Genomic DNA, 12,976 nt, shown 5'->3' on the forward strand with positions numbered 1-12,976 from the left:
TACTGAGTGCCCATCCCACTCTCAAAGGAGCTGCACACACACTCTGGCAAACGCACTTACCACACTGGCAGTCAGAGCACACACAGCTCCATCCACCGTTTATAAGAAGAGAGCCACTTCCAGTTAAAGGACATAAAGCCCAGCTCCGAGCACCAGTATGGATGCGCTGAAGAAGGGATTCTCCATGGCTAAGGAGGGAGTGGTGGCCGCCGCAGAGAAAACCAAGGCCGGGGTGGAGGAGGCAGCTGCCAAAACCAAAGAGGGGGTCATGTATGTAGGTAAGTACAAATTCAACTGTGAGGAGAAAAGTGAGAGAACGAAAGTATTAAAATAGTGCCAATTACAAATTTACTAATTTTGATATTACAAAATCATTTTTAAAGGTCATTTTATTGACAATTTAAATCTGTAATGTAATGAATGTAATATAACAATACATTTTAATCAATTATATTGATACAGATTTTTGTGTACAGTTCATGATGTAAAAAACAAAATAGTTTTAGATAACTGAATTATTATATACTGACGATAAGAGTCCTGAAAATGAAAACCAGGGCAATGAAGATAAATGTGGGGCATGAGCCCATTAGTACATGTGACTGCTGTGCTTCGTCACTACAAGTGAACAACAGCGAGCGTTCAAAGACAAACCAGCACTATCCACCTGCCTGTCATCTCTTATTACATCAGAAATTAATTTGCTTAGGTTCAGCTAAAAACAGCACTGCTAGACAACTTACATGGTTACTAGTACCATAGTTATTCACTCCTGTGCCGTAGGTTTCTATGTGTTTCTACTGTCAGGAATGGGTGGGGAATGAGGAGGGAGGTAGAAAGAGATAAAGACAGGACAAGAAGAAGAAAGGAAGCACTTTGTGTTTTCAATAACTTCAGGATGCAATCAATCGATGAGCTGTGAGCTGCATTATGAAGAGAAAAGCCTAATTGAACTCAGGTAAAAGCATTTGTAAACTATAAAATACAGTAGTTAACATACTGTATGTTGATGTTAAAATTGCAGTCTGATTGCATAGAAGGAGCACACAGTACTGTAATCCCATTCCCTTCCAGTCCACTTCACATCCCGGTCCACAGAGACCAGGGTCTGCCTGGGTCAATACACAATCTTTGATGATTATAATAGCTCTCAGTGTGTACACAAGTGACAGGAGTCTGTCACTGTATGCTTTCAGTGTTTAAGAGCATAACCTGTCCTTCATATCAGGACGTGTGTGAGAGCCAGGATGGAGTGTGTGTGTGTGTGTGTTGCAGCTGAAGGTAAAAGCTTTCCTCTGCACCACACAGTCAGTCCACTTTAATCAAAGAAATCTCAAGCCCCTCAAAGAAAAGCAAGGTCACTTTGCACTGAGCTGTGACAAATTGGCAATACATGCACACCTCCCTTGACATCCTAGAGACTCAACTACTGTATACACAAAGACATCTGTTATAGGGGTTGATCGATATGTGTTTTTCAGGGCTGATGCCAGTACAGATTATTACAGATCAAGCAGACCGATAACCGATTTTGAACAGATATATATGTCTAGTGTAGAAATGAAAAATGAATGTCAAAATTAGGAATAACAAGGCAACTTTTTTTAAATGCTTTTAGATTTTATTGGCAAATCAGTTTTGAAAATGACCAATTCCGCTAAACATAAAAATGCTTAATATTTGTGCGATAATCATCCAAGCCAATAATCGGTCGACCCCTAATTTGTTATAAACAGTATAAATTATCTTTAATAATCTTATTTAGTGGCAGTGTTATTTTCTACCTGAAAACATATCTGTGGGAACGTTTTATGCAACACGTGAAATGCGTACCAATAAGTACATATCACTGCAGTTTCCAGCAGAAATGAACACTAGAGGTGGTAAAACAGCGAGCACTTGTAATCATTTTCAATACATAGTTGTGATTACAACTCCATGTTTCGCTTAGTTCAGCCGACACGGAATTGGACTTAGGATGCAGTATTGGGTACAAATCCCGTGAAACACATGACTCACGATGACAGAGCTGAAAGATCGAAAAACAAGCTAAATCAGCATGTACACGTACAAAAATAAACATCACATAAAATGTACCATATGTACGTTCATCTGTTACAGGGGGAAAACCAACACTCTTTTAGTGACACTGCGCGCTACAGAGAGCGGGACACTTAAAAGGCGGATTTAAAACATCAACAACGAAACTGTATACTGTAGTGCATGTTTTCATGTCATTACTAAGCAATGAATTTGTTGACTAGATGCTGCATTAGTGGAGAAAGGACAGCAGTATACTTTTGCCCGTTTGGTGATCAAATAAAGTATTGTAGACAGCCGCTTATAAATACTGGATAGCTGTGAGTTCTTCTAGAAGCGGCGCTGCACTTTTGCCCGTTGTGTGACTAACATATTTTTATATTTTGATTATATGACCACAAAAGTTCTAGACTAGAAGCAGTTAAATTGTGAAAGTACACAATATCCATATGTATGCAATTTCAATACTGTGGCCTTTGTGTAGATATTTAAAGATGGCCATCTTTAGCTTGATTGTTGATGTAATGGTAACACTTTACAATAAGTAATTTGTCCATTTGTAACATTAAGATTGATAAAAGCTGTAGAATAGAAATATTGCTCTTTGTTAGAGTGTGTTAATTTCAGCATTTACTGATATATTAGAAAAATTTTAGTTGTTTTTGTTAACATTAATGAACAATGGCCTAACTGTAATGATCAATATATAATTAATATTAATATTTTTATTCATTTTCAAGTATTGTTCAGTAGGCTACTTTTTTTTAATAGTAGAGCACTATTTATTTTCCATTCAGTATCCTATTTAAAAACTATCGGTCAATTAATTGGTATCGCCCAGTGTGGTCCAACCTAGTTATCAGCATCAGTAAAATCCAATATCGGTCGACCTCTAATATATAGTTTATATATAGTTTTTAGATATAGTTTTTCGTTTTAGTTTCTTTCAGTTTTATTTAGTGGCAGTGTTGTCTTAGTATCACTGACATACTATTACAGTTTTTTTTGTTATTTTACTTTAACTAAACTAAACCAAAATGAGAAATGAAATACAATTAGAACTAAAATGAAAATAGTCAATAGACTATAGTCAGACAAATAGTCAGTGCAAAGGCAATTCAGGCAATTGTTTCAAAACACATTATAAATGTTTGAAATGAACTGCATGCTGAAAACATGTTACAAAGACTGGAGCCACTGAGCATGGGCCCTAAACTAGCACTATAACTAAAGCGTATTAGCATCAGCAGTTTGCCTACTCAATCATGAGTTACTGTTATTAGTGTTAGTTACTACAGCCTACTGTTTGCTAGCTATACCTTCATCTTGTAAATGTATATTACCTTGGGATAATTTACAAAACAGCTCGGCCTCATTTAAATGTATTTGTATCTGAGAGTTGAGAGAGGCAGCGACGGCTTTCCCTTATTAACTTATTTTATGTATTTGGTGTTTTTTTTTTTTTTTTATCATTCAAATTTGCCTGGGTGGTTAACACATTTTTCTGACATTTTTGTGACAATACATTTTTAAAATATAGCTAAACATGAACTTGAGATTATAAATGCACTTTTTAATTATTTTATGTTACTTCAGTTAATCTTTATTTTATTTCAAAGTAAAGCCTTTTTTATTGTTTTAGCATAAGTTAACTTTACAGTAAATAAATTATTATGATGATGTATACGAAAGAAAAACATAACTTATAATACAATAAAAAAGAAGAAGAATTAACTAGTGACTAGTGGTCTTAGACGTATGAAGCCCTACTGTAGTGACTAGGCTGAGCTCATATAAAACTGTCAATTTAATTTCTGTTACATTATATAATACCAATTTCATCACAGAACTGTGTGTGCCAGTCCAGCTTAATTATTTTTAAGACTTAATTCCATTAAGTCTCATATGGATCAGAAATGAAAGCATTGGGATTGGAGTAGAAATAGAGGTGATATCATTCATACTAATGTATGTGGTGAAGATACAAGAAATTAAATTGTGCCATGTATCAGTACACCTTTTAAATATTGATCCTGCTATCATTATCATCATTACATATTAGCTTTATTAACTGAAAAACTGCTGTTGCGTCTTTGTGTTACATGATTAAGAAATAAAACCTTATCAACAACTATATCTAATATCTAACATCTGCCTATATATAAGCTCAACTATATTTAGTAAGACGCAGTCTCCTCCGTTAATCATAGCAGCAAGCTGCAGCAGTAGAGATGTTTTATGCTTCGTCACGTAATCAGAGATGCTGTGGAAGTGACATCATATTGCAGCAGTGGTCGGGCGGCGGCAATATTCTCAATCTTTATTGATTATGACATTAATAATATAAGATTTCAGGCTTGTGCTTGTGTTCCAAGCAACGGCAAAGCCCTGAAGAATGTGCATGTCTTGATAGTAAATCAGCTCTTTGTCCAGAACAACAAGGACAATGTCACGTCTCTCTTGAGGGGTGTATTTGTTGTGCTGTGCGAGCGCATGTTAGGAAGGAGGAGCGACTTTCACAGACACATTGCTGTGGGCTCAAAGGTTCTGGGAAAGAAACAGAGCTTATGCTTGTTCTACAGGCCATTCGTGCAATGCAGATTCAATACAAGCGACGTCGGGGCCTTCGAAGTGGGTTTTTCCACTGTTAACATGTAGGAAGCATCTTAGTGGAAAGGATGTTTCTCAATCTGTAATTCTTAATAGCACTTAGTGATGCCAATCAACAGACTGTACACTGACTATAGATCAGCGGCTTTTTTACTTGACGTGATTTTTGAGTCTCTTGAGTACTGGAGAAAGCTGGACCTTCAGCTGGACGGCCACAGGAGACTGCATAGTAGACTAAGAGTATGGATCCCAGGACAGAACAGAAGCTGAAGCTGAAAGCATTGGGCGAGGATCAGACATCTGTCTCAAAATAAGATGAAATTAGATAGAAGGTTGTGGAAAAAGCAATTGTTCACAGGAACATACGTCTGAGAGCTTAAATGTATAGTTTACTTACATAGGAAAATTCTTTTATTAAATATACAATTTGCTGAGAGATTTTTTTCAAATTATTACTTGAGCGACATTACTTCACAAACTTTTATTTTTATTTTTCTGACAGGCGCAAAGACAAAGGAAGGCGTTGTGACAAGTGTAAACACAGGTAAAATAATGGAAACAGCCTTAAAGGATTACTTCACTTCCAGAATAAAAATTTCCTAATAATTTTTAGGAAATAATTTACTAAGGAAATAATTCCTAATAATTTACTCACCCCCAGGTCATCCAAGATGTTCATGTCTTTCTTTCTTCAATCGAAAGAGAAATCAAGGTTTTTGAGAAAAAAAACTGTACCGACTTAGTGTTTACAAAGCGAACGTGCAAAGAAAGTCAAACGCTATTTACAAAGGTAAAACAATGATGTTGGACAATTCTAAAGTTGGAGGAGAAAATGAGATGGAGCTTTTTGCCCTACTCTACCTTTTTAAAGTACACAGATGAAGAATAACCATGCAACTTTCCCACCGTAATATGTGAAGAAGCACATACACAAGCACATGCACAATACAAGCATTTGTGGTTAAAAAGTATATACATTTTTATTGTTTTAAGAAAATGAGCGATCGTTTCTCTAGATAAGACCCTTATTCCTTAGCTAGGATCATGTAGAGCCCTTCGAAGCTGCATTGAAACTGCAATTTGGACCTTTAACCTGTTGGCCACCATTGAAGTTCACTATATGGAGAAAAATTCTGGAATGTTTGCCTTAAAAACCTTAATTTCTTTTTGACTAAAGAAAAAAAGACATGAACATCTTGGATGACACTGGGGTGAGTAAATCATCAGGGAAGTTTATGAAAAAAAATCAAATCTCATCTGTCCTAGTTGCCCAGAAGACAACTGAGCAGGCGAATCTTGTGAGTGAGTCCGCCGTGACTGGAGCCAATCAGGTGTCAGAAAAGACAGTGGAGGGGCTAGAGAGTGTGGTTGCATCCACTGGCCTTGTCAAACCGGTAAGGATTTAATTTGCATGAGACCAATTAACTGGAAAAATGTTTTTAAAATATGTCAAATTCAGAACATTGAAGTCAGTTGCGTTGGTATTTGGTTGTATCTTCCAGTACAATTGCCAGTTGCCTAATACACTGTAAATTGCTTAATGCTCTGTTCAGTCATAAAGCTGGTCTGGTTTTCTTTCTTACCTAATCATGGACAGGATGAGCTGGAGAACACTGAGGTGCTTTTAGAAACAATAAATGCATGCATGCAATAAAAGCATGCTGAATGATCGCATTTACCTCAAAGCCATTACCATTACAAACTAAAATCTCTCCATTTGAATACATCAAAGTATCAAGATCCATTCCTACATTTTCACATACTGTTCACACAGTTTAGAAGCAAGAAAGGGCTGCAGTCTGCTTGGAAAAAAATAATTTATGAACACTGAAATCTTCCAGAGAGCAATAACAACAAAACAGATATATTGCATCATTTAAAAATTATAGTAGAGTTTTTTCCGTTTTGTAAATACCTAAATAGGATAAAGAGGTTAAACAATCGACCACAGCTGAGATGTGTTGATATGATTCTGCCTCCAGGGGGAGCCGACGAAGCAGGAAGGAGCTGCACAGCAGCCTACAGACGAAGGACAGTAGGTGAGAGAGCGGATGATCAGCTTTTCTTTTCTTTTCTTTCTTTCTTTTTTTATTTGCTTGAAGGTAACATACAAAAAATCAAGTAAACAACAAGAAAAATCTTAGTAAAATACCAAGAAATCCAAATAGCAGCAAAACGTAAATAAACAAAGTAAACAAATTTGAAAATTCAGAGAGAAAAATAAATACAAAAATAAATTAATACAAAAATAAAAGTACAATACAAGGGGCTTAATCACCAAAAAATACCTTAAAACGATTACATTGTTTAAGGGCTTTATGATCAGCTTTTTTTGAGATGGGATTTTCTAATCTGTAAATATTTACAGCAAAATAGCAAAACCTTTAAAAAAAACTATATGTACACTGCCATTCAAAAGTTTGTAATCGGTAATATTTTTATTGTTTATTATATGTGTTTATCAATGTTCCATTTATTTGATCTAAAATAGAGGAAAAAGTAATATTATGAAATATTATTGCAATTTAAAATAACAGTTTTCTTTTTTAATATACTTTGACAAACATAATTTAGCTGTTACTCCAGTGTTCAGTGTCACATGATCCTTCAGAAATCATTCTAATATGCTGATATGTTAATATTATGTTAATATTCTAATATGTTTATTCTAATAAACAGTTGTGCTGCTTAATATATATGTGTATATGTATATATATATGTGTGTGTGTTTGTTTTTGCTTTTTGGAAACCGTGATCCTTTTTTAAGGATTCTTAGGATTGAATAAAAAGTTAAAAAGAACAGCATTTATTCAAAATAGAAATCTTTTCCAAGAAAATAAGTCTTAACTATCACTTTTTATCAATTTAACACATCCTTGCTAAATAAAAGTATTAAGAAAGAAAGAAAGAAAGAAAGAAAGAAAGAAAAATACTGACCACAAACTTTGAACAGTAGTGTATATTGTTACAAAAGATTTTTATTTTAAATAAATGCTGTTCTTTTTAAAGTTTTATTCACCAAAGAATCCTGAAAAAAGTATCACAGGTTCCAAAAAAAAAAAAAAAAATAAAATAAAATAAAAAATTAAGCAGCACAACTGTTGCTGTTGAAAATCCATTATCTAAAGTCTGTTAAAATAGAAAACCACTATTTTAAATTGCAATAATATTTCACAACATCACTGTTTTTTCTGTATTTTAATCAAATTAATGCAGGTTTGATGAGCATGAGCAGAAAAGTCTTCTTTAAAAAACATTAAAAATTTTGAACGGCAGTGTGTATAGCTGATCTAAGAGTAAATCTAGCAACACTTAGTGAGGTTTATTCTTAAAACAAGACAAGATTCTCTGAAAATAATTTATGATTTTGCTTCTCAAGTAAATTTATACAGATTAAACATTAGTAAGAGATTAAGAACTACTAACTAGAAGTTTTAAATGTAATGTGTTTTGAATGTAAGTGAACGCAGACAACCTTTTTGCAAACGTTTAAAAAGCTGTTCTTTGTTCATTTATTTATTTACTTCATGTCTGACTCAGTACATGTGATAATGTAATAAAATTATTACATGTACTCAAAGTAAATAAAATGCACATGTACGCACAGCTTATTAAATCAAATCTAAGCAAATCAGTTGGTGACTTCAAACACTGAACAAAATGTAATAGTTATTTAATTATTTTTGAATGAACTTGTTCAGGACAGTCATTAGACTGTAAGATTTGAGGGCCTTTTGACATTCAGTTGTTCATGTAGTTTATGGTCTTACCAGACAGGTTTTATGCCTACAGCCAGTTACAACACAGCACATGTGTTCAAAACAGTGCTTTGTATAAAACATACCTCTGTGTTTCATGTGTAGCAAGTTTGCCAGTTGATTCAAAATGTATATTTTACAAATTCTAAAGAATCATGTGCACCGTATCAACATAACTGTACTTCTGTTTCATTTCAGAGTAATTCGCACTGAACACCCCTGTGATGCTCTGCATCTTGCTTAAGAAGAGAGAGTTCATTAGCTGCTGCGGGCCATGGCTGAATATTATCATACTAAACCTCTGTAGGATGCTAATTAATATCCAACTTCACAAAAAAATCAAGACACCCACCTCTCTCTTATGCTTTGTCCCCACAAACAACCTCTACTTACCTCAATTTACCACTTTTCTTCACTTAAACCTATCCTATTCACAAGAAAAAGCTAATGTAACAACACTATCATTTAGCTATGCAATATTCTCATATACTGAACAGTGTGTGTCACATATTACATGCATGTGCTTGTGATTTGGACATTTTTATATAGGCAAAGTCTGTCTTTCTTACCTGCCCTTAAACCAGTTTTCCTCCACCCAACACAATGAGGTCAGCTGGATGGTTTCTCACACAATCAGGGTGAGAAAAGATTCAAAACATTCCAGTTCAAATTCACTCTCAGTGTAGTATCTGAGACTGTATTTCAAACAAGGAGCAGAAAAGACAAAATCACAGACAGCCAAATCCAAAGAAGAGGGCTGGGGAAATCAGTTTCAGTATTATCTTAAAGTGTGGTTATAGAGTGATAGCAGCCATATTAACAACTCACAAAATCTGCAAATGTTATCAGAGCAGTTGCTAGGTTACATGATTTGTTTGTGGAAGCCATGCATGCTGACTCACGACTATTCATTTACTTGACTCACTGTTCCCCATGAAGTCTGAAAACAGCTGATTTTTTTGAATATTCCATCTGTAATAAATTCAGTTTTGTGAAAAATACATGTGTTCTCATTTTTTCCCTTATTTTTGGAAGAGAATATTACTAAGAAAGCTAGCAAGTTTAGTTTGCATAATATTTGAAGTATAAAGTAGCAATTAGGTAACATTGCTAAGTATTTGTGACCCTGGACCACAAAACCAGTCTTAAGTCGCTGGGGTATATTTGTAGGAATAGCCAAAAATACATTGTGTGGGTCAAAATTATTATTAAAATCATTAGGAAATTAGGTAAAGATCATGTTCCATGAAAATATTTTGTAAAATTCCTACTGTAAATGTATGAAAACTTAATTTTTGATAAGTCATATACATTGTTAAGAACATTATTTGAAGAACTTTAAAGGCAGTTTTCTCAATATTTTGATTTTTTTGCACCCTCAGATTCCTGATTTTTAAATAGTTGTATCTCGGCCAAATATTGTCAATGGAATGCTTATTTATTCAGCTGTCAGATGATGTATAAATATCAATTTTGAAAAAATGACTCTGGTTTTGTGATCCAGGGTCACTAAAATTTGTGTACTAAATATGCTTTTGTTTACTTCAACATACAGTACATCCTATACAAAAGAGGTGGGGCACTGCCTTTAAATATTCAGTGAAACTAATTTAAAGACACTGAAAGCATCAACACACACACACCCTTCAGATCAGAACATCCCTCCTGCTCTTCCCCTCCCTGTTCCCGGCACACCCGCACATCGAATTAAATATGCATCTCATTAACAAAGACTTTACCACATTCATCTCGAATCCCATATGGCCATTACAATGCCACCAAAAGCACTATGCCGCTGGCAGAATGTCAACGTTTCTGAAGTTTTCATGGGTTGCGTAATCCAAGTTTGAAATGACAGTCATTCAGCTTTTTCCACATTCCTGCTAAAGGAGGAGACGGAGAAGGCTACCAGCCTATTATTTTCCTCTTGCATTTATTCCAAAACATAAACAATGCAGCTGATGGCAGAAACGTCAGTAACAAAATAAGGGCAAGAATCAAAACACTGCATATGAATGAAATTTTTTAAAAAATTATAAAATAACATAAAATGAAATTAAAATCCTAAAACAGGACAAGAATCAAAAAGGGCTATCAACCCTTGATATCCTCAAACTATCTCAACGTCCCCTAAAACAACAAAATAAAATAAAAATAGGACAAGTTAGGACAAAATAGGAATTATTAATTTTGTATTCTCTCAAACTATCTCAACTAATAAAAATAAAATAAAAAATAAAATAAAATACTATTAACCCTGTGTACCCTCAAACTATGTCAACTCTCCCTAAACAATAAAACAAAACTAAACAAAATAAAATAATTAGGACACTTTTCAAAAGGACTATTAACCTTGTATACCCTCGCAATTTCCCCTATAAAATTAAATTAAATTAAATTTAAAAAATGGGCATGATTAAAATTAGGACAAGAATTAAAAGGACTATTAACCTTGTATACCCTCAAATCGCAATTTCCCCTAAAAAATAAAATAAAAAATTTAAAAATTTAAAAAATGGGCAAGAATCAAAATTAGCACAAGAATTAAAAATGACTATTAACCCTGTATACACTCAGGTTCCCCTAAACAATAAAATACAATAAAATAAAATAAAGTAAAATTAAATTAAATTGCATTGATAGTGCTCTTATTTGAAAAATTAAGTTACGTTGAAACCCTGATTGATGATGATGCAGGCAACCAGGTAAACCAGTCAAGCAAGCTTGCTGTTCTCTCTGTTGACATTTTTCAGCTCCACCCAAGCTGAAGTAGCCAATAGGCACACACATCCCTGACGTACTTTGATGGAGCCCCAGCCAAATAAAGCCGCATGAATCTTCTGTCTCAAAACGCTAACACATACACACGCTCTTGCAAACATCAACAACCGAGGACTCTACAAACATGTCTTCTTTCCTCTCAGGAGTTTTGGGTAATAAAGCAGCAGAGTCATTTGTCGACCAGGCGGTGGACAAAGCAGGTGAGTTTTGTTATATCTGAGAAGCTTAAAACTTTAAAGCAATTGTTGTGTGCAAAGTTTTGATACTTTTTACACTTGATATCCTTGTTTAACCAGCCAGAATCAAACTTACAGGCTATTTTCGAGTTGAGCTGTATATTAATGCAACTTTTAGCTATAGTTAAAAAAAAAAAAAAAAAAAACACCAGACAACTTTCAAAATACTTATTTCTAATAATTTTTTTTTTTCACAAACTCTCAAATATGTAAAAAAAAAAAAAAGTGATACCATGACTCATTTAACTGAATTAATGTATAAACATTTATTAAGATAAATTATTACATAAAATGTGAAATGGGCAAGTTGTTTCCCTCTCTTTCAAATTGACATATTGCATGTTTCAATTACTTTTAAGTTTGTACTTGTTTCAATCCTTCTGATGTTTGCTGTCTATGAAAGAGCTATGATACATTTTTTGAGAATGCAGTCAGTCCGGTAGTCATGCCACTCCTTATAAGGAACGGCGTTGGAATGGGCCTTTGGTGCCAGTAAAGCTATCCTTTTTATTTTTAGACATCTAAGAAACATTATTTTGGGGCAAATCTGATGGGAAAGAGGAGCTGTAATGTGTAAAAGTAGTCTAAAGTGCCTCTAAACCTTTATGTAATACTGTTTTTATTTTTCTAGCTTCTGCAGCTAAAAGAAAAGTGAAGGAAACACTTACTGGAAAGAAACAGGAACCTGATAAGACCGGGGGCATGGGAGGTCTTTTCCCAAGTAGCGGGGAGAAGGACAAGAAGCCAAAAGAAAAGTCAGGAGGTGGACTATTCGGTGGTCTCCTTAAAGCAGAAGGACCAGGGGAAAACAGCGGCGGAGCAGCCTTTGATGCTGGAAGCAGCAATGCAGTAGACAACAGTGGCGGAGACAGCAGTGAGTAATAAACAAAAACAAAGTCAAAAGCTGATTGGTCTACTAATAATGTAATTCCACCATACACAAATAGCCTATAATAACATTAATATTTTGTGCTTGATAGGTTTCAATGATGCACTGGATGATCTTGCTAATGAGTTCTGTGAGAAATGATGAATGGACAACTAGGAAAATCTCTTAGGAGTTCTTCAGCTGGAGACCTGTCTCACATCAGCACAATCTCCAAGTGTCATGGACTATAACAATACAAGAAGATATTAATTTGTTACTCATGTAAATAGTTTTAAACAGACGTCTCTTCGATATCTTATGCACAACTACTTAATGAACAACTGCTTAAATAATGTGTTTATTTAGCATGCTTTTGTTTTCAAAACTGTGTGACTGACCAAATGTTGAGTGAATAAAGCTGATTAATAAATAGTTTTTATTACAGAAAGAAAAAGGTCTCATTTTATCCACTTACATGAGCATTGAGTATCCACCTTAATTTTGCCATAAGAGTGAGCGGGGCCATTTGTAAATTTTGAGTCTGGCTTCTGGTCTCATCCAGCTATTTTAACAGCTGGTTTTGCTGCTTGATATTATTTATATTGCAAATTGGTGTGTCTTACCATATTATTTTAATGTATTACCTTAGTTATGAACACACGTTTGTACTTTATTCACTGCAA

The 12,976-nt window shown here is 34.4% G+C and overlaps 2 protein-coding genes across 2 annotated transcripts; both read left to right on the forward strand.

Moving 5' to 3' along the window:
- sncga (synuclein, gamma a) lies at nucleotides 1–9,409 on the forward strand. The gene is made up of 5 exons (XM_051126601.1): nucleotides 1–278; nucleotides 5,153–5,194; nucleotides 5,917–6,044; nucleotides 6,633–6,689; nucleotides 8,607–9,409. The coding sequence occupies exons 1-4, from the start codon at nucleotides 158–160 to the stop codon at nucleotides 6,687–6,689; spliced, it is 348 nt and encodes a 115-aa protein (XP_050982558.1). The 5' UTR covers nucleotides 1–157; the 3' UTR covers nucleotides 8,607–9,409.
- A 1,811-nt stretch (nucleotides 9,410–11,220) lies between these two features.
- Nucleotides 11,221–12,732, forward strand: zgc:193505 (uncharacterized protein LOC559113 homolog). The gene is made up of 3 exons (XM_051126376.1): nucleotides 11,221–11,389; nucleotides 12,057–12,299; nucleotides 12,406–12,732. The coding sequence occupies exons 1-3, from the start codon at nucleotides 11,314–11,316 to the stop codon at nucleotides 12,453–12,455; spliced, it is 369 nt and encodes a 122-aa protein (XP_050982333.1). The 5' UTR covers nucleotides 11,221–11,313; the 3' UTR covers nucleotides 12,456–12,732.
- Nucleotides 12,733–12,976: the final 244 nt, after the last annotated feature.

Source organism: Labeo rohita, chromosome 13, assembly GCF_022985175.1.
Source record: "Labeo rohita strain BAU-BD-2019 chromosome 13, IGBB_LRoh.1.0, whole genome shotgun sequence".
NCBI classification, from domain to species: domain Eukaryota; kingdom Metazoa; phylum Chordata; class Actinopteri; order Cypriniformes; family Cyprinidae; genus Labeo; species Labeo rohita.

What these genes read in the sequence shown, in the direction of transcription:
- sncga (XM_051126601.1), top strand. Translation starts at nt 158, where the DNA reads ATGGATGCGCTGAAGAAGGGATTCTCCATGGCTAAGGAGGGAGTGGTG. An exon ending in AGAGGGGGTCATGTATGTAG is followed by an intron (nt 279 to 5,152) that starts GTAAGTACAAAT and finishes TTTTTCTGACAG; the next exon opens with GCGCAAAGACAAAGGAAGGC. An exon ending in TGTGACAAGTGTAAACACAG is followed by an intron (nt 5,195 to 5,916) that starts GTAAAATAATGG and finishes CATCTGTCCTAG; the next exon opens with TTGCCCAGAAGACAACTGAG.
- zgc:193505 (XM_051126376.1), top strand. Translation starts at nt 11,314, where the DNA reads ATGTCTTCTTTCCTCTCAGGAGTTTTGGGTAATAAAGCAGCAGAGTCA. An exon ending in CCAGGCGGTGGACAAAGCAG is followed by an intron (nt 11,390 to 12,056) that starts GTGAGTTTTGTT and finishes TTATTTTTCTAG; the next exon opens with CTTCTGCAGCTAAAAGAAAA. An exon ending in CAACAGTGGCGGAGACAGCA is followed by an intron (nt 12,300 to 12,405) that starts GTGAGTAATAAA and finishes TGTGCTTGATAG; the next exon opens with GTTTCAATGATGCACTGGAT.